The sequence below is a fragment of the Hypanus sabinus genome, chromosome 7 (genome assembly GCF_030144855.1).
Source record: "Hypanus sabinus isolate sHypSab1 chromosome 7, sHypSab1.hap1, whole genome shotgun sequence".
NCBI classification, from domain to species: domain Eukaryota; kingdom Metazoa; phylum Chordata; class Chondrichthyes; order Myliobatiformes; family Dasyatidae; genus Hypanus; species Hypanus sabinus.
In genome coordinates, this window is record NC_082712.1 from 129,340,363 (window position 1) to 129,362,475 (window position 22,113).

Sequence of the window (22,113 nt, forward strand, 5' to 3'; positions counted from 1 at the left end):
TTGGAAGCATGGAAGCCAGAGTTCAAAGGCAAGAGCTGCTTCAGGGGCTTGGGGGTCCAAGTCCAATTTTTCCGGACGTAAAGTACTTTCCATGTTTTAAAACTTGCAGTCAATAAAATTGATGCACCATCAATAACTCTGAGACTTGAGGTGAGATATCAGCTTTTATTGACTGGAAGAAAGAACAAGCAGCAATTGACCGCCACGCTACATCCGGGAGACTGAGGGCAGGGCTCAGGCCTCAATCGCCTTTATACCGGGGTCTGTGGGAGGAGCCACAGGAGCAGTCAGTGGGGGGGGGGGGGGGGGGGGCGTGTCCAGACAGGTATATGTAGTTCACCACACCTGTATAAAGGCGATTGGAGGCACTGCTCTTCCCTCAGTCTCCAAGATGCGGTGCTCCCTTTTGCTGCTAATAAAAGCCTATCGTTCACCACCCGTCTCCAAGAGTTATTGATGGTGCATCAGGGCTCTGCAATGTTCACTTCACTGTGTGCTGAACTGAGGCCGAGGCTCTGGGCCTGCTCTGTGTATGTGGGTTCTGCGATGTTCACTTCATTATGTGCTGAACTGAGGCCGAAGCTGTGGGCCTGCTCTGTGTCTGTGGGCTCTGTGACATTCACTTCACTGTGTTATGAATGCACCACAGCTCTGAGGGGCCGAAGGGTGCGGGGGAGCCCCCTCCTTTGTGAGAATCGCAAGAGCATTATTGGGTTGTGTCAGAGGACCCAGGAAATGAGAGAGAGAGACCTGGCCATTGTCTCCTGGAGACAATGTTTGTGGATTGGGGACTATGCTACGTGCAAGCCCTCAGGCAAAGTGGGCTGGTTGGTGGAGAGATTGCATCATCCCAACCTGATTGACATCTGAGACCCCGTGAGGAAGTATAAAAGAGGGTCTGGGGGAACAACCCCTTTCAGACGCACCAGAAGAAATGCTAGCGATCCCGCAATAGCGGGAAGCCATTTGAAGGAAGCCACGTGCATTCGGTTCCCTTGCCTGGAGGCTGGTGGCTGGTGGCTGGTACCACGGAAAACGACTTGGAACTAACAACGGGGAACCCACTCCCCCAACGCAACGGATTGGCCTCATAAAAGACCCGGGCAAGTTTAAAACCGTCTCTCTTAAACCCAAATAGCTGCAGCTTGAAAGGACAGTGACTTTTACCTTTCCATCGGACAATACAATATCCCCTAGACAAACGATAGAGCTATTGCTTAATTGATGATTATTATTATACCTGTGTTTTTAGATTGAGTATTGACAACGTATTTTATCTCAGTGTCTGTATTAATCTTATTTTTGTGCCCCTTTATAAATAAAGACTTTTAAAAATAGTACCATCAGACTTCAACGGGCTTCTCTATCTTTGCTGGTAAGTGACCCAGTTACAGGGTTTGTAACAACTATGCTGAACTGACGCCGAGGCTGTGGGCCTGCTCTGTGTCTGTGGGCTCCATGATGTTCACTTCACTATGCTGAACTGAGGCCGAGGCTGTGGGCCTGCTTCACGCTTTATGTCTATGGACTCACTTTCGTTCTGAATGCTATTTACTTGCTTTTCTTGTTTGCACGTTTTTTTTTCTCTATCTTCACATTGGGTAATTTTTGGATTTTTAAAAATGGATTCATTTTGGCTTCCTGTTTTATGACTACCTGTAGGCAGACGAAACTCAAGGTAGTATAATATATATATATATATACTTTGATAATAAATTTACTTTTAACTTTGAGCATTCAACTGATCAATAACTTTTGTCAGCAACACTCAAAAGTTCAAAAAGTTCAAAAGTTCAAAGTAAAATTTATTATCAGTGTACATACACGTCACCACATACAACCCTGAGATTCTTTTTCCTATGGGCACACTTAACAAATCTATACAATAGTAATTGTAAACAGGATCAATGCACAACAAATTGCACAAATGCAAATATAAATAAATAGCAATATATAATAAGTATGAAATAACAATATAAAGAGTTGGTAAAGTGAGACCTTTGGTTGTGGGAACACCAAAATAGAATGAGTGTAATTATCTCCTTTTGTTCAATAGCCTGATGGTTAGGAGTAGTAACTGTTCTTGAATCTGGTGGTGCGAGTCCTGAGGCACTTGTACCTTCCACCTGATGGCAGTAGTGAAAAAAGAGCACGGTCTGGATGGTGAGGATCTTTGATGATGGACTCAACACCAGAAACAAAGAGTACTCCTGCCCTGCCTTTGACACTTCTATTCAGTGGACTGTTGGGTTACTTCAACAAGCCACTGGATCTCACTAACCCAACTCATACACGATGAACAGGCCAGCACCCTAGCTGGAGTCAGTACCTTAAAAACAGGAGGAAACAAAGTTTGCATTTGGTATATATAACAGCTCTTTTGAAATATATTGGTCTGCTTTAAACCTTGGGAAATGCCTTATACAAGGACAGTGAATCTCAAACACATACCCAGTGTGTAAACTGAGCACTTAAGCATTTTAATTCAGAAACTTTGACAACTTTTCTCAACCCAGATTTTTAAAAAAATGGGAATGTACTATTTGCAATTAGTTCAAGTAAACATGATATGGTATCACATCAGATTTCAGGATTTTGATCTTAGTAACAGACTATTTACTTCTCTGTCAATTTTCAAGGCAAAGTAAAAGGCACAATTTCAAAACAAGTGCACACAATAAATCAAATGGATCTTTCACAGCAGCAATGCAAGAGGGAAAGCAGAATCATTGCATGTTGGAATCAGCATGAAGTAGTTTGGCTCTGATTTACTAGCTTCATTATGCCTGGTGAGACAACAGGAAACGATCACATCGCTCCAACATGACCTGTACGAGGGCTCTGGAACAGAAAAACAGGCAGAAATGATACAAAGCCGGTAATCACAATTTTCATTTTAGATTTATCTTTTCCCAGGGTTGGGTACTTATTGGGTTGTATTGTCTATTTGCTGTGGAAGCCCAATCTTGTCCTAACCCAACATCATAGACTTCCCTCCTGCACCATTTCTTGAGGCACACAATTTCCATGCTTGCTTGCATATGTTGCAGGAGGTAATCTGGAGTCGTTGAGTGCTGTCAAGTCATTGTCGACTCATGGCGACCCTATGGACAGTGTAGTTGTCCACGGGTTTTCGTGGCAAGATACAGAAGTAGATTGCCAGACCTTTCTTCTGTGAAGATACTCTTGCTGCCCAGGTCGGAACTCAACCAGATTCAATCATAGGACCATCCACCTCAAAGTGTAGTGCTGATGCCACTACACCACCAGTTGCCCCAAATCTGGAGTTACTACCCTTTAAAGTCATGTTTTGTTTCCTTTCATAACTTCATCTTCTAGTTGGAGTTGATTCTAATGCAGAAAAACACTCCCTGCCACCTCAAAGAAATACAACAGACACCACACTTTTGAGAGTTCAAAATGACCAAAGGTTCAGTCAAAGAAAGAGTTAAACAGAGAAGTTACGTGTGCTGCTGGGGCAGCACTGAGCTCAGGCTATCAAAAGTAGAACAGAAGCAATGGAAGAAAATGGAAGGAGCAGGTGAATAAGATTTCAGAGGTGTGGTGGAAAGATGCAATGTATTGTTATGACTATTATTATGATGCATTATGATTAACACACATTAAGATTATGATGATTATAAAAGCTAGAAGTTAGGATTTTAGATTTAATTAAAAGCCAAAGAAATATGCTCTTGTGAAGTTCGGGATGATTTGCAAGGACAGAGAATGGAGGTCATCTTTAAAGGCAACAAGTATTTGGGACAAAGGCTTAAATACTGTTTTCAGCAACAACCAAGAAGGAAGGAAGCAATTGATGAGCTTTCACGTGTCTGTAAGTCACAGAAGATGCATCCAAACCAAGGGGAAGAGAATGAACCAATGCTGTGGATGGAGATAGAGAGGGGCTAAAAATAACAATCCAATTTCCTCAGTGTTCATGAGTATGAAGCCTTTTCTGGTTTCCAATGTTGTAGTCTTGACAAGTGGAACATGTCAAAAAGGAAATAAAACATGGTAGACACAATCCTAGGCAATAAGTACAATGCATCTGACAGATACAAATCCTGTCTCTTCAGATAACATCACCAAGCAACAGCATGTAGGTAATGAAGAGCAGCCTGCCATGGATTCTTGGGCAGCTGGGAAACTTGTAGTATGTGTCTGGATTACTAACTGACTGTCTCCTATAGAAGCTCAACATGACTTCCTTCCATTCTATAATGCATTGGGTGTACCAAGAGTCAAACCACTCACTAGCAATACAGCTGTGGACCACGAAGGAGAGGTGGTCACAGTAGTGGTCAACGTAATCACCTTAAATGCGATAGTGAACTCAGGATGCAATAAGAAGATCAAAACTGATGGGGCCTGTGATTTGCAATTTGGAGACCGTTTGGGTGCTTCAGCACTCTGCAGTCTCAGAGGGGATTCCGGGAGGCAGAGACAATGTGCAGGAACCTCGAGGTGAGAAGGCTGCAAGCTGCTGTTAGACTCCATTTAGCTGATTACAGCTTCCATTATTCTTGATTAAAACAACGAGGGAGATTGAAACATGGGCTGCCTGCTTTTTGATTGCTGGGGAATTGCTCTACTGCTGGAATGGTGCAACTGCCCTTTTATCACTAGTGAGATCACTCTGCTATGGAGAGGGGAGGCTGCCTTTTCACTGTTGGTGGGATCACTCTGCTACAGCAAGGTAAAATGTTGCCCAGGTTTTCTACATTTTGGATATGGACTTCTTTTTCCAGTCATGGTTTTTTTTATATTCTGTGTTTTTCACCCAATCTTTCTCATTTTTTGGTGTGCAGGGGAGGTGGATTTAGGGGTCCTGTACCAATTTTGTTCATTTTTTTGTGTGGGTAGGACAGATTTGGCAGTTGATAATTGTGCTGCAGTTCTTTTCTTTCTTGGTTTCGTGACTACCTGGAGAAGAATTTCAGAGTTGTATACTTTGATAATAAATGAACCGTTGAAACTTTGAAATGTCCTCAAGTGTTCAATAATAAAATCTGTTTGAAGAACAGTCAAAATTATTAGATAAAAACAGGTATTATACTATAGGCCAAGTAGTGAGAAGAATATTGAACAGCAAATCTAGAAGGAGAGAGGTAGAAGTAATGGGAAACTTATTCAAATATATAATGAAATAAGCAACATCAAAGGGGCAAACAGGAGTTTTTGAAGTGTGTTTGGCAGAAGGTTCTTGATCTGTACATTTTTAGCTCAGTGAGGAAAATGACATCCTTGAGCGGTTCTGGTAAATGAGCTGAACTAAGTGACGTAATTCTAGTGGATCATTGTGATTATAATATTGTAAGGATTAGAATAGCTATAGCAAAGGTCAATACAGTAAAGGGCACCCAGAACTGGGATCAATACCTCATTGTGGCTAGACTTGTGTTTTATAAACATTTCATTCAAGAGTTTTATGTGCACAGTTCATAAAAAGTGAGAACGGTGGCAGACAATGTAATTAAAAACTAAACCAGTACTTAAAAGTAGAGGCATGCAGTGCAAATACAAGGAAATCATGATGAATATTTTATGAAACATAATATGGCCACAACATGTTATTAGGGTACTTTAGTTATGTGGATAAAGTGGAAGAGCTGGGATTGATAGAGGATATTAATGACATAATGGTAACCAAATTAATTTTTGATCAAACCAAATGGAGAAAAAGGATTCTGGCCAGTGATGTGTTCACTTGGTTAGCAAGAAATGTGTAAACTTCTGCTCTGTGTGTTTAGTACCATGGTAAGTGCCTTAATCCATCAGAACAAGATAGATAATACTTTCCAAACAAGTTCAGGTACACTTTCTCTCACCTCTGTCTCTTCTCTGCAATCTTTAAAATGTCACAAATCTTGAAAAATCTCTGGGACATGTTTCCATGGAGACCACTGTCCTGTAACACAGCGAGAGCCTGGTCTGGACCAACCTCCTTTGCAAGGAGAAGAGCCACGTTCTCCGGTGTCATGCAGTTTGACCAATCACAATCGTCACTGGTGATAGCATCTCCATTCTGCAAAGCAGCACAGGTAGCACCATGGTGATTCCGAGCCAGCTTCAGAACAAATTTCCACTCCTCCAGGGTCTGAGGCATCATACCTAAACACAAGAGCCATGATGATTATATTTTCCCCAAACCAGTTCAGTTAGATAAAAGTGTAAGAAATACATACTATGTCAAACATAATGATACAATGAGGATTGGGTTAGTTGATTCACAGAGAGTGAATTCTGTACAATTGGAACACATTTTTTCAGAACAATATAACAGGGACAAACTTGATCATATTGGGTTACTCCAAGCAAGGCACTGAAAACAGACTCAGCCACAAAGTCTTAAACACAAGAAATTGTGCGGATGCTGGAAATCCAAAGCAACACACACGAAGTTCTGGAGGAGCTCAGAAGGTCAGGCAGCGTTTATGGAACAAACAGTCGATGCTTTGGGCTGAGAGCTTTCCTCAGGACTGGCAAGGAAGGGGGCAAGATGCCAGAATAAAAAGATGGATGAGGGGAAGGAGGACTCCCGAAGAGACTAACAGAACAGGACAACATGGAAATATTTTGCAACACACACAAAATGCTGGAGGGACTCAGCAGGCCAGGCAGCACCTAGGAAAAGAGTACCATCAATGTTTCGGGCTGAAGCCCTTTGGCAGGACTCTTGTTTGTGAATGGAAATATTTACCCTTGCCTGTGATATTCAGAAGGGAACTACACTAATAGTCTTAGCAAGATGGAGTAGTCACGTTTTAATTGTTCACATTTAGCTCCTCTCTATCCTAATCATTTGAATAGAGCTCCAAAATGAAATCTGAGAATATTACTTAAATAACAAAAGAGGAAGTTATGTGCAAGTTGAATTGCCTCAGGAAAAGTCTGCTTGGGCTACGTCCACACTACACCAGATAAATCTGTAATTGAAGCTTTTCTCTTCGTTTTTACCCTCCGTCCACACTAAAATGGTGTTTTCATCCCCCGAAACCAAAGCTTTTCAGAAATACTCTCCAAAGTGTGTATTTTTGAAAACACCGGATTGGCCGGATCAGTGTGGATGGGGTAACCAGAGACTTCTGAAAACGCTATCAGACGGCAGCATGCTATTTCATTGTTTTCTTGAATGCAACCTAACAATTTCAGAACAGGCGCAAAACTGATGCCAGAAGAGTTAGAAATGTCCTCACCAAATACTTTGACCCATAATTTACTGAATAAATAAGTATACTCACTTTGCCCTGTTTTCTGTCCTTGCTCGTATGAAGGTAGTTTACCTGTTTATGCAAGAACTTCTCTGACAATAGATGTGTAACAGCCTAATGTAACATTGTATGGAAATACAAGATAACACTGATGCAGACATGTTTTATACATTTAACAAGGTGTTTTATTAATGCAATGTTAGTCAGTTTTTCAAAGTTCATCATCAGCCGGGTCAATCTGTCCGTGAACTCCCTGTTGGTTGCCTCCGTAAGCTCCAGTATTTTTTTTAACTTTTAAGTTCTCCTGCACGAAAGCCAACAGCTGCCCGTCGTTTTAAGCTTTTCTAGTCTGTAACTACACAAACGCGCACTTTTACGGCGAGATTTGATATCAAACATGTCACTTGTTTTCAGTGGATGTGTCCTGTGCATGCCCAGTAGGAGGAGATTCGCCGAAATCTCCGTTTCAATGTGGATAGAGATAGTTTCAAAAACAGATAGGGATATTTTTAAAAACACATACGTGGACGCCTATCGTTTTTACGTGAAACCAGCGTTTTCAAAATTATCTGGTCTAATGTGGACATAGCCTTGGATGTACCAAACTCCAAAAGAAATGTCAACTGAATTGACAGACAATGAAATACAAACCATTCTGTGCATCAAGTAGGCTTATATCATCTAGGTGAACAATGACAGTGAAAGCTTCAGTTCTGTGCTCCAGCTGTAGGCACAGTGACAGGTAACCAGGCCAGAACCTGAAAGCACGAAAAAACAGCATGTTAAAACACAAGTCATTAATCTAGCCAAAAAACCCCCACCAAATTCATAAGTGGCTTACAGATCCCATTCTCCCTCCATTAACTCTCATACTTGAGTTTCCTAACTTTGCCACTTCACTGACCCTTCCTTCTCTGCCTTTCTCAATATGTGGGCTCATTTCCATAATTGTCATGTGACCACACATCTTTGGTCCTCCCAGGACTGGCATGCTCCCATGGTCACTCTAAGATTTGCTAAAAGCTTCTTCATTCTTCGGGAACTGCAAATCATTTAAAATGATTGTACAAATTCCACATTCAATCTCTCACCATCAGGTTTGGTGACATCTCAATCATCTCTGTTCACAGGAAGTAGATTTATTTTCCAGATTGCTTGTTGCTTCTAATGCCACTGATCCTTTCAGTGGTCCAATTTCACAGGTACAAACCCTTTTCAGTCCTTCAGTGGCTCTTCATGGGTGAAGGAACAATGGTGGGAGGCTCTTCAAAAGTTGGAATATCTTATCTAATTCTTACCCGAGTGTACTCTCAAAGGATGATACCAAAAGTTTACTAAAATAAAAAAAGTGAATCATATTTATGTCTTCCTCTCTAATTCAGGGCATTCAGATTAATTCTAGCCCTCAAAATGCTGAGATAGAACAACTCAGCAACTGCAACAGGAGCTTTCTGATCTTTATCAATGGCACTCACTACACAACTGTCAGAACTGCCACCAACGGCTAAACATTGTTCCTCCTGAGCCGCGCAGTTGTGCAGCCATGCAGTAACTGAAATGCTCCCACGCACATAGCCTTTGTTGCCATGCAGCTAGTATATTCTTTTATATAAAGTTAATATAATTTTGAAATTATGCCAATATAATTTTTAAATTTAACAATACTAATAATTACTCTCTGCACCTTGTGGAGCATTGGGCGGCAATCTTTACATTTCTTTAGCATTTGTCCATTATTTACAAGGCTGAGGTGCTAGCTCGACGCACAACCCAGCACGGATGGAAGGTGTGCAAGGAGCAAGCCCAAATCAAACCGGGACCGTCCGCCTCAAAGTCTGGTGTGGATGCCTCTGCACCACCTGCTGGCTAAGCTTGAAATCTATGTTAATATAATTCTGAAATACACAGTAACTAATTATGTGTTAATGAATATAAGCCATAATTTTCCTAAATAATAAATACATCACAACTTCAACTTTGAAACATTTTATAGCTTCAACATATTTATCTTGTCAGTGTTTCAAGTTACAATAGTTTCAAATTGCAACAATATACACAGAATGGAGGTCGGTAGCTCTTTGTTAATAAACTGACAACCTGCTGAGTGCCCACACCATCTAAGTTTAAAAGTTTACGAAACGTGAAAGATTTTCTTTGTTGTACTGCATTTCATTAAACCCTTCAATTAATAAATAAAATCAAAAGTATGTGAGTTTTCAATTTTCATTCTAAATATTCATAGTATGCATATTACACCAAAACCCGCGCAGTTTTCAGGCTGTGTAAAAAATTCCTACTCAGAGCAATGGTTGGTCCACACAGCTGTAAAGAAAAGAGGGAATGCTGATGTTAAGCAAGTTTTTGAACCATTGTGAACAGAGACATAGCAGTTAAGTACAGGAGTGAGGACTCTGGTTGACTTACCCGTGAGATCTACAAACATTCAACATGTTTTCCTTTGTGGTAAGATCTCCTGGCAGCTGAATAAAGTAATTGATCAGTTGAGCATAGCCCCAGGTGAATCGATGACAGTGAGGCCTGAGAGGTACAACAAAAACATGTACTTCAGTGAAAGCCCTTCTGTTGGATTTACCTTCCAGTTCTACAGCCCTTAAAAACTGTGAGCATAGTCCCAAGTCCAGGGGTTTGAAAACACTAATACTAAGGGACACTGAACACTGTTGGGTTTGTCATTATTTACATGAGACAATAAAATAACCCTCAAAAACTTTTCTTAAAAAGCCCCTTAGCACAGGTTCAAGGGTGGGCTATACACAAAATGCTGGAGGAACTCAGCGGGCCAGGCAGCATCTATGGGAAAGAATAAACTATGGGAGTTTCACCCCGAGACCTTTCTTTGGCACACCCTGCAGAAGAAACTCAGCCCAAAACATCGACTGTTCTGTTTTTTCAGTTGATGCTGCCTGACCTGCTGAGCTCCTCCAGCATTTTGTGTGTGTGTTGCTTTGGATTTCCAGAATCTGCAGATTTTCTCACGTTTGTGATTAACATCTCAAAAGGGCCTGGTCAGTATCACCATTTTGCTATGTAAATAACAAATGACTGGTAATTGGCAGTACTAGTTTCTGAAAGACTATGCATGGGAATTATTTATTTCTTTTGAAGCGATTTCTCTCTTATGCTTGGATGCAGTTGCCCCCACCGCCCTAAAGTTTGGTCCATTTTCTGAGAAATACAGATGGGAATCTTCTGAAAAGATTTCCAGCCACCACTGTTACTGTACTGAAACAGTATTCCTCAAATCAAAAACGTCATCCAATGTGACAATGCCATGGCAAACTCTCCCAGATGATCTCTCAATCTATAGCCTTGATAGAACTGATTACACCATCCTCATTGCTCCATTGCTCATCCTCAATTCTCCAGCAGAGTCACCTGTTCCATTCTTATCTATCCTGACTTAAAGTTGAATTAGTTAGAGCTTTGGTTCTTCATTATTTCTCATCTACACATTGCCCTTCAGTAACGGTAAGTGAAAATGTGATATATTTTCATTTGCAAACTGAGGATAACCAGTTCTTTCTCAACTGTCTTTAATTTGTCATACCACAATGGATGAGCATAAATTTCTTTCAATTTTTTTGATTTGAATCTAATGCCAGAGAAAATTCAGTCTGATTGGTAACGCTGTAAACCATTGGGGAATAAGTAAAGGATCTTGAGAAGCAATAGTTACATTGTAAAAGGAAAAAGAGTCCTTCAGCTTTGTGCTGATATACTACAAAGTCTTGACTTACTATTTATTAGACATAAACTCTGTAACCTCTTAATGTAATTATGTCATATATAATTCATTTAAAGCTTATGCAAAATATTGCAGGGTTTTATAGGATGCATAAATAACCAAGCTATTTGCTGTACCAACAATTTGTCATCAGCATTCACTGTAAAGAGCATCTTTAATCCATGGGTTGCAGAAGCTCAAGTAAAAGGCTCACCATTTTATCAAAGATGATTGGAGTAAGGAAATGCTGGCTAGCAACATCTATACCACAAACAAGAGAAAATCTGCAGATGCTGGAAATCAGAGCAACACACACAAAATGCTGGAGGAACTCAGCAGGCCAGGCAGCATCTATGGAAAAAGTACAGTCGACGTTTCAGGCCAAAACCCTTCCACAGGACTGGAGAAAAAAAGCTGAGGGGTAGATTTAAAAGGTGGGGGAAGGGGAGAGAGAAACACCAGGAGATAGGTGAAACCGAGAGAGGGAGGAATGAAGTAAAGAGCTGGGAAGTTGATTGGTGAATGAGACAGAAGGCCATGGAAGAAAGAATAAGAGGGAAGGAACATTAGAGGGAGGTGACGGGTGGGCAAGGAGATAAGATGAGAGGGGGAAAAGGGGATGGAAAATGGAGAGAGGGGGTTTGGAGAGCATTGCCAGAAGTTTGAGAAATCGATGTTCACACCATCAGGTTTGGAGACCACCCAGATGGAATACAAGGTGTCGTGCTATAAACCCGTGTTGTCTCATCACAACAGTGGAGGAGGCCATGGACGGACATATTGGAATGGGTGGCCACTGGGAGATCCTGCTTGTTCTGGTGGATGGAGCGTAGATGCTTGGCAAAGCAGTCTCCCAATCTACAATGGGTCTCACCGATACACAGGAGGCCACACTGGGAGCATAGGACACAGTATCTGACCTCAATAAACTCACAGGGGAAGTGTTGCCTCACCTGGAAGGACTGGTTAGGGCCCTGGATGGTAGTGAGGGAGGAAATGTAGGGCCAGGTGTAGCACTTGTTCTGCCTGCAAGGATAAGAACCAGGAGGGAGATCAGTGGGGATAGACGAATGGACAGGGAGTTGCATAGGGAGTGATCCCTGTGGAAAGCAGGAAGTGGTGGGGGGGGGAGAGAATGTGTTTGGCAGTGGGATCCCATTAGAGGTGGTGGAAGTTTTGGAGAATTATGTGCTGGATGCAGAAGCTGGTGGGGTGGTAGGTGAGGACAAGAGGAACCCTATCCCTGGTACGGTGGCAGGAGGATGGAGCAGACGTGCATGTAAAGGAAGAGATCGGCTGAGTGCAGTGTGATGGTAGAGGATCACCCACCTGGCACTTATCCTTAGAAGTAGAATCGGTACTACACCTGCCCCTACACCTCATCATTCACTACCATTCGGGGCCCTAAACGGTCCTTCAGGTGAGGCGACACTTCACCTGTGAGTGTGCTGAAGGTTCATATACTGTGTTTGGTGCTCCTGGTGTGGCCTCCTGTACATCGGTGAGACCCGACGTAGATTGGGAGACTGCTTTCCTGAGCATCTGTGCTCCATCTGCCAGAACAAGCGGGATCTCCCAGTGGCCACTCATTTTAATTCCACTTCCCACTCCTATTCCGATATGCCCATCCATGGCTTCCTCCACTATCGTGATGAGGAACAACATTTTATATTCCATTTGGATAGCCTCCAACCTGATGGCATGAACATCAATTTCTCAAACTCCCAGTGATGCCCCAACTCCTCTTCCCCTTCTCTAATTTCCCATCCGCTTTTCTCTCTCTCACCACATCTCCTCCCTCCCTCCCATCGACTCCCTCTGGTGCTCTTGCCCCCTTTTTCAGTCTTCCATAGTCTGTTTCACCAATCAACTTTCCAACTCTTTACTTCATCCTTCCAGGTTTCCCCTAATACCTGGTGGTTCTCTCTCCCCTCTCCCCACCTTTTAAGTCTACTCCTCAGCTTTTTTTCTCCAGTCCTGCCAGAGGTTTCAGCCTGAAACGTCGACTGTACTTTTTCCATAGATACTGCCTGGCCTGCTGAGTCCCTCCAGCATTTTGTGTGTGTTGCTAGGAGCATTTCTATTCCATCAAAATAAAAAAAATCTCTTCACACTTCCATTGAATCTAGATTTCTGAACACAACTGCAGATTTCAGAAAACATTGCATATGGTCAGATATTTTCAGATGCTAAGTAGATGACACAATTGGTTAACTCTCTTCATAACCTGCGCATACTGTACTGTAGGGAACCATAAGTCACTTGCTGTTAGAGCAGGCAAAGAGAGCTTGAAAAATGTGTCTCCTTACCTGGGATTTTCATCAGCATCTGTGGTGTCAGATCTCTGAGGTGCATCATGAGACACCGCAAGTTGTAGCCAATCCATTTTTCTACATTTTGGCTGAAGAATAGTCTCTAACAGATCCAGTCTGTTCACAGAAACAGAAAAATTAGAAAATAGGAGTAGAACTAGGCAAAACAGTCCCTCAATCTGCTCTGCATTTCAACATGCACAGGGCTGATCTGTCCCAGGATTCCTCTCCTCTTCTATCCTCTACAGTTTCCCACAGCTCTTAACTCCATGACCTTTCAATGATTATTTCCTTCCTCTTAAAATATCCCCAATGATCCATCCACCATAAGCATAGAGAATTCCAGAGATTCCATAGAAACAGAATGCAAAAGCTTTAGATCAATGTGGTCTAATTCTTTGAAAAGATCTTTCCATTCACAAGACTTCTGTAATGGAGGAATTGCCAGCCTTGCAATATTTCTCTGAAAAATTTTCTAACCCATAGGTGTAGCGATCAAGTTTGACATTCCTGTCACCTTTTAAGAACTTATCCATTCCCAATTTGAATGCTACATCTGAAAATGTCTTGACCACCTACCCCTATAAAAGTAACAACCAGGTGTTGTGTTCATGTCCTTTAATTCTTCACCTTTTGAGAATGGGAGCAGTTTCTCTGTATAAGATCCTCTAAAAGGTCTCACAAGCTTTAGTGCTCAAAGAATACCTCCAGCTTTTCCAGTCTATCCATACCGGTCAGCACAGTGGTGTACCCAGTACAGCCTTCCTGACCTCTGATTCTCTCTGTACGGGAAGCATTGTGCTCTCCCTGTGACTGTATTGGTTCTCCTGCATGTTCTTGTTTACTCTCACTTCCCAATGACACATGATAATGTCCATATAATGTCCTTTGTAGAAATGTGGTGACAATAGAACTGAATAGGATTACTGAAAATGGGCGCATGATGGCTAACATTGACCCGATGGGCTGAATGACTCTATAACCAGGTCAGTCATCTCAGGAGTAATTTTAATCCCTCCCCAAGGTCTTCCCATCTTTCCTACTGTGTGTGTCCTGGACTGTACACAATATTCCAGTTATTTAGCATTATCTAAAGAAATCAGAAGCTACAGGAAATACATTCAAGTACTTGTCTACATTGCATATGTAGATATTTCTCCATTTAACTAACAAGGTGGCTACAGCTCAAGTGGAATCTCAATTCCTTGGACCAAGCTATATATAAGATGTATCTATTTGGATCATAGATAATGATCTTTGCAATCTTTAACGGTGACATTTTACACACCTATTTTTATGGATGTTCTCTGTATGTTATGCTGAGCTTCATGTGCAAATAATCAATAGAAAAATTAAAGACTTTTATTATATCTAAAATAGGAGATCTGGGAGCACACAAATAAATGAGCAGAGACCTCAGCAAGCTGGTGATTGACCTTAGCAGGGATCCTGAATCTGGGCACTTTGATCTTAGTTGCAGATATAAGATTATTACAAGGCTAACATTGATCAAACACCAACCTTTGGTCCTCTGGCTTGGACTTAACCAGGCTGTCAATGTACGCCAAGAAGTGACATGGTTGATTATAACACAGCTCCTTTATATCAGATGGAAGAATGCAGGGGTGGAACTGGACAAGAGACCTCAGTGCAAGTTCTCCAAATTTCTCGTACATCCTGCAGAGGTAACAAACATAAATAATGAGGAAGGGCGACTATCAATTATATTTTAAAGATTGGCTTTCACAGAGGACTACATGTTCTGGACCTCCATGCTACTATAATGTAGGACAGAAGTAAGGAATTCACAAAAAAGGTCAAACCAAATCCAGGAGCAGTCCAAAATGTGCTAAGCTGGTGGGCAGGAAATATTTTGTATTTGAATCCGTCAGCTTTAAATCTGCTGTAGCTTGTGCGGCTAGTGTAATCTATTCATTCAATTAATTTTAAATGTCTCATCGTCAGACATTTCAAAAACAGCAAGAAAAGCCTTATATAGATAAGTTCATCTAATCTTAAAACTAGTCGCCTCTTGTCAGCCTAAAGGAAAGATTGCCACAGCGAGATCTGAGGGTCAGGGTAACCATGAGTAGTAACCTGTACGAGGAAACTGTAAGGCATTGGCTGGGTGCCAGGTATTTCAGCCATTACATCACTGAACATCCCATCAGATGCACAAACAACAAGCTCATTTTCCAGTTGTAATTATACTACATCTTTTCCTTTTAACAGGTTCCCTTCCTGTAAGGAAACCAGTTCTGAATAGGACTGATTTACATTCATGCCTTGAGAAACAAAATGAATGAAGACATTCTTAATTAATATCCAATTGGTCTGAACAGTCTAAAATTCAACAGGATAGGAAGCCTGATAAAAACAAAGGTTACAAACAATGGAACAATTGGGAATTGCAATGTAGGGACGTCTTGATGCAGGCCAATCAAAGTTAAATCTTCTACAATATCAGATGAGTTAAACTAGAAAAATGTTCTCAAATTACACCAAAAATTATTAAATGCAAATGTCGACAGACTTACCTTGCTGCATGTGCCAGCAGAAAAGAACTCCTTAATACCTTTTCATCAATGAGTAACCTCAGTACTTTTCGCAGGTCCCCATCCTTAATGGCATCCGTGATTGGGTCTGACTGTGTTATCTCTGAAATAGTAATAAATCAAAACTTTATCACAGCTCCAGTTATATAACATTGCTTTACTTCACAGTTATAGCTGGTACCTATGACAGCATCCAACACCAGGCTGAAACCCATTCCCTGCTCTACCTACAAGTAATACTGAACCAACCCCAGTATGAACAATTTCAGTTCCAGCCCTCATCAAGGATCACTCTAATTATGAATGCCAAGAAGTTTCACATCACTTTCACCAGCTCTCACTTCAAGGCCTCCTTCTAACACTACAGTTGCAATGCCAGTACACTATCTACCACATTATAGCCTTGTCTGCCTGCAATGCACTCTCTGTAACTGTAACACTATTCTGCATTCTGTTATTGTTTTCTCATGCACTACCTTAAAGTGAAATTGTCTGTATGAATGGCATGCAAAACAAAGCTTTTCACTGTACCTCAGTACATGTGACATAATAAACTAATTTAGCAACTTCCCCAGCCTACATAATAATATTAACAGTAATTTAATACTTCAAGCTCCAAAACTGAACAACTCACAAGCATACTTCCAGCAAAGTCTGAATCAGGATCAGAAAGTTTGAATAAGTCTGTGGAATTCAACTGCTTGCTAGATAAGCTTGTTCAGATTGATCCTGATATCTTCAGCTAAAAATACCTTTTCAGTGAAATTAATGTAGAGATTTAAGGCAGCAAGCCCTGAGATTGTCACTAAATTCAGAATGAACCATTCCAGTAGTCTGCAGGTGAAGGATCAATGCTTTATGTTTTAGCAATAATGAGAAAAGTTAAATGTGAAATTGGAATAAATTATTGATTTAATCTCTTCTCTTTCAGTTTATGACTGGGGAAGGATGAAATCGGATGAGAGGCAGACAGAGAGAAACATCTACAGAATAGGGAGGTCAAAGTGTGCACAAAGTAAATAAATGCAATTACCTTTCAGTCCCAGGATGAAAGTTTGCCACACCAGTGGCGTGGCCCAGTTACAAACTGTAATGCAGCGCTTCACTCGCATCAGGTCCAGCAGGAAGAAGTAATTGCGCAGGTACAGGCAGGCTTGAGTTTCAGTCTCATCTCCAGGTAATCCTGTTTCCGTGTTGATGTCCTCAGTCACAGTGTGAAATATTCTCAGCTCAAAGCACAAGGTAGCCAGTTCCACCATGTCCTTGAAAAGATCTGCTGGTATGCTGCAGAAAGGCACTGTCACAAAAGGCACAGCAGACAAATCAGCTGAAACCTGCATTTTGTCGGTCACCAAGTCCTCCGAGGCTTGCTGTTCCACCGTTTCTTCTTCATAGTTTTGGACTGACACTTCCTCTAGCTCTTGAAGGATAAATGATGATAAACCCTTCTGTTCATGGTGCTCAGTTGAGTCCACTTCTTGCTCTCCAGAGCAAGGAAAAGAAGTTGACTGTTCTACCTCATTAGGACAGAGTACTGAAGATCCCTTCTCTTTCTCCTCTTGATCTGGTGCCTCAGGTTTCTTTTCATCTGCTGTCTGGCTGAACATTTCTAACCTCTCCTTATTCTCCTGATGGACAACTTCTTCTGGCGTCTCCGTCACTCGATGGCTAAATGCTTCTGCATCATATTTCTCTTGATGATGAACTGATTGAGCTTCATCCTCCCCGTCGTCTTGATCGCCGTATGCTAATGACTCTTCCAAGATGGCAGTATCATTCACAGTTTGAGTTATCACCTTGAATTGAAATACTTTTTCCAAATGAGGAAGCCAGCGTTGCACTGTTTTCTTCAGAAGTGCCGTCTCAAACAAAATAAGGGGATCTTGTAATTTAACTCTGAAATTAAAAAATCATAAACTAGTCCGAAGTTATCTATAGTAGCTTCACTCATGGGTAGAGATATCACTCAATCAAGTATGTATACATAAATCTAATCATATTTTAAACATTAGGAACACAATATTCTTTACTAGATTCAGATTAATCTATATTCAAACAGTTTAGTGCTAATCAATTTATGATTTTAAAAAAACTAAGTGGTTTAAGGCTGATCGTTTCCTGATCAGTCAGTCCATCAAATGATATGGCGAGGAGGCAGATGAAAGGGGTTGAGTGGGATCCAGGATCAGCCATGATGGAATGGCGGAGCAGGCTCGATGGGCTGAATGGTCTAATTCTGCTCCTATATCTTATGGTCTTAACTGATTCTTAGATGAAACTCTGATATTATGTGTCACTCACACAGTATCTTTGAGTTCGAGTTCAGAAAAGAGAATAAACAAATTGGCATTTTCAGTAAGATGAGAACAGATAAAACAAAATCAAAATTTGGAAGATAAAATTACAATTGAACAACAAAGACATGTGTGGACAATACAAAGTGAGAAATGTTGCTCTTGGTAGGGCAGGTTAATAATTAAGGCTTATAGAATGAAGAGGGCTAGCAGAAGAAACAAAATTAACACAAGGAAAATGTTTCTTAGACAGCAAGAGGGTGAGTTCTAAATTGCATTGTCAGGAGTGGTCATGAAGGAAAATTAAATTGTAACATTCAGTGGAAGCTATCTGAAAATAAATATTTTTAGTGCAATGGGAGGTGGGGGTGAGGTGCATGACGAATAGATGGATTGTACTTATATAGAACTGATACAGACCCAAAAGATGACTGACTGCTCCTCTAATGGCAGCCACTATGTAATATAGTACTATGAACAGACAAAATGAAAGCAGCTGAAGTTCCCATACCAGAACACTATCTTTACTTCCCATGGTCTCTCCTATGAGCAAGTGTGCTAAGCACACATCTGAACTTATTTGGATTAAATGAGCTACTGGATTATTTTTCAGTAGATCAGGCCTTTCTGAGATGGTAACCTTGGTATTTTACATCTAGCGTTGTGCCGTGAGATGGATTTTAGTATAATATGTAACATAACATTTAGAGAAGAGTGATCACAAAGTGACAGAATTTCACACTATATTTGAAAGCAACGTGGTTTTCATTCTGAAACAAAGGCCTAATATTAAACAGCAAGCTGCAGAGTTATGTCAGGTAAGTTGTCTATGAGATTGAGAAATTAGGAGGAAAGAACAGCAGGTGACAAGAATAAGAAGATCATAGTCATCAACTAATACACATTTCCATGATACATACAAGAACCTCTGGAAAGTCAGTATTAGTTTAAATGCTTAAGTTTTTGACAAGAGAGAAGTCAGTGTGATAGCTGGGAAGATTTTCAAAATTAGCAAAGATGAGCAAGAAATTGAAAAGGAAAAAGCACTTCCCTATAGTTTTCCAAGAAGAAAAACAAATATAAACTATGAATGCAAAATCTTTTCCAGGTATGTTAGAAATAGATTAACAAAAGTAAATGCGAATCTCTTAGCAACACAAGAGATAGGATACATTTTGTGTTTGTTTTCACAATAAAAAAATACAACAACTACTGGAAATGACAAAGAATCAAACACCTAATAGGAGTGATCTTATATTTCATCTCAAAGTATTCTTGAATAGAGACTAAAACAGTATATTTCTCAGTGTAATATGTCAAACCTTTGTATGATTGCAGCTAGATTCCCTTATCTTGTTTTGTTTTCTAACCTCATGGAAAAAAAAGGACTAACATACCACTTACCTTCTTAACTTTTAGCTTCAGCTGCGTTTTGTGATTCATGTCCAACCCAATGCCATCATTGACTAGCATCATCCATTTCAATGGTCTGATTTTCATTCACCCTATCAGTATGTGTATTTTCATATTTGCCTACAACATACTGAAAATCATACTGATCAGGTATTCTTCGATGTCATTTTAGGTTCTGCACATGGTTTACTCCCATACTGAGCATTGCATTGTTAACCTCTAACTAAACCATTGATGTGGATTTTAAGTAGCCAAGATCCAAGCATACATTTCTGTAGTATTCCAGTAATTACATGTTGTCGTTCTAAAATCACACATTTATTCCTACTCTTCAATTCGTATTAGTTCTGCCAGAACTTGAGTAACAACGTCTCATGTTTTTGAAAGCTAAAATATACTACATCACCTGTAGCCATATATTCTCTGTGAATATGCCATAGGATTTGTTAAACATGAAACTATTGTTACAATAGTAATGACAGTGACAAATTACATTGTGACTTTTCAAGTTCTTTTCAGTTTTTTTTCTCCTTTCTCTTGGATAGCCAGGTTAAATTCCAAGCAACTGGAACAATTATATAAACAATTTATAGCAATCAATTCATAGAAACCAAAGCAGCCAACTCTTTTAAAACTATAAATCTGTGGGCCATTCAGTCTGGGCTATTTTTCACACCCTAGTCCCATTAATTTCCCCATTCGTCACCTGATTTTAGCAATGCAAAATCCACACCAAAGGTGATTTACAGAGAAATGGGGAATGAGATCTGTATACCCATTAATCTGTCTTTAAAGTGTAATACTGAAAATAAGTGCCCAGATGACAAGTAACCCATTTGTCATCACTCATTATACTAATAGTGATTATGGCCTATTGAGAGGAAAACATCCTTGTTCACACTCACTGAGCTTCTGCTGTTGCCTGTTGTAGATTCTTCAGTTTGTCCTCCTCCTGCGAAATGTTATCGATGTTCATTCTGTGCAAATTGGACAGCAAGTCTTGATATAATAACAACACAGCACCACTTTAAGAGAGAGTTAACTTTTGTACCTTTGCTTTTGCTCTGATCTCCCACCTTTTTTTTTTAGCTTTCTTCAACAGTTAATATTCGGCTGAATCCCTTTTGCCCCAAATACTTTTATAATAAACCTCTGTCTTCTATACTTTTGCTAAGAGCTAGGGCTCTGGGATACGGGAGATCAAGGGTGTCACTAGAGAAGATTTGATTGAAACAGTAGATGACAAGGCTGGGAAGCCAGCAAGGTTACTACTAGCTACAGTGCATACCTGCAGAGATCAAACATCTGCAGCTTTGATATGTAGTCTGGGTTGCATTGGCTGATTAGAATTAATGTATGACATGGAGTTTCCTCTGTCCAGCATGAGAGGGATAAAGGAAATCATTCATAGCTCCTGATAGGTGCTACGGTCATGAAGCAGAGTTCTATGAAGAAATGGCCCGAAATATTCTCCAACAAGGGATCAGCATCTTCAGAGGTGCAAAAATAAAATGAAAGGGGGAAGGATAAAAATCGTGAAATGTAGTAAGATTGGAGCCAGTATTGGTATCCCATGCTTACAAGATCAAGACTCAGTAATAATAACACCTTTGCTACCAAATTACCAAATGATCAGAGGGGGAAAAAGACAACCTTTTGTGTAATCAACAGAAGCAAAAATACATTGGAAACACTCAACAAATTAAGCAACATTTGTGGCAAGAAAGTCAAAATTTCAGGACATCAGAAAAGATGCAAACTAAAACTCACAAAGTTACAATTACTTAAAAATTAACTCTTGCCATTCAAGTTCTTTTCTCTTCATTACAAAGCAGAATACACTAGTTTTTTTTTATTTTTCCAGGTTCTAAATCTGAAATACCTACACTGACACTTTTTTTTTCTTCTCCCAAAAAATGCTGCTTGACCTGCTGGTTACTTCCAAGCCTTCCTGTTTAAGTTTTGGATTTCGAACATCAGCAATTTTTTGATTCAATTACAAGAGGAGATATGATGAATCGCTTGTGAAAAAGTGATATTTTCTTACTTGTGCTCAAGGTAAGGTGAATTAGCTACTGTAGTAAGCTGATTCTCACACTGTGGATCGACATTTTTCATTTCTGGTTTGAATCGGTAGTCAGAATTGGGATGAAATGTGCCAATTGTTTCTTTTGTTTTTCTGACAAAACTGGTCACACTGTAAAACAAATCAGAGTTTGAGATGCAAACATAAAAGGCACCGTTTCTATAGGGGTGTAAGAAATTTCATAAGATGAAAATGGTTGTCTACACTAATGGCCCATTCCATCAGGAAAACGTTCACATTCCCTGCAGACACAATGTCTCACATTCCAACATTTAATAACACACAGAGCAGCCTTTTGGAAAAGTAGGAGAGCTTGTACTTGGACAGGAAGCACAATGTGTAAACTTTCATAAATAAAATTAGCATATAGATTCAAATGCAGAAACCATTGGTCTCAACCTGATCTGACATCAAATATTTCCTTTTTATGACCCACAACCTTTTGGAAAACTGGTATTGTAGCGGTGTGCTACACGCAGCGCTGCAATAACGAC

At 40.4% G+C, this 22,113-nt stretch overlaps 1 protein-coding gene across 3 annotated transcripts in view; it reads right to left on the minus strand.

Moving 5' to 3' along the window:
* Nucleotides 1–2,459: 2,459 nt before the first annotated feature.
* hps5 (HPS5 biogenesis of lysosomal organelles complex 2 subunit 2) overlaps nt 2,460–22,113 on the minus strand; it is a 71,111-nt gene continuing 51,457 nt past the window's right edge. For all 3 annotated transcript variants that reach the window (XM_059975587.1, XM_059975585.1, XM_059975586.1), the window contains exons 14-23: nt 21,581–21,730; nt 20,439–20,510; nt 16,860–17,722; nt 15,809–15,929; nt 14,793–14,948; nt 13,269–13,388; nt 9,639–9,752; nt 7,866–7,972; nt 5,832–6,114; nt 2,460–2,841 (exon numbers count right to left, since the gene is read on the minus strand). In XM_059975587.1, coding sequence (XP_059831570.1) covers nt 2,781–2,841; nt 5,832–6,114; nt 7,866–7,972; nt 9,639–9,752; nt 13,269–13,388; nt 14,793–14,948; nt 15,809–15,929; nt 16,860–17,722; nt 20,439–20,510; nt 21,581–21,730 — 2,047 coding nt within the window. In that variant the 3' untranslated portion in view covers nt 2,460–2,780. The remainder of the gene's footprint in view (nt 2,842–5,831; nt 6,115–7,865; nt 7,973–9,638; nt 9,753–13,268; nt 13,389–14,792; nt 14,949–15,808; nt 15,930–16,859; nt 17,723–20,438; nt 20,511–21,580; nt 21,731–22,113) is intronic.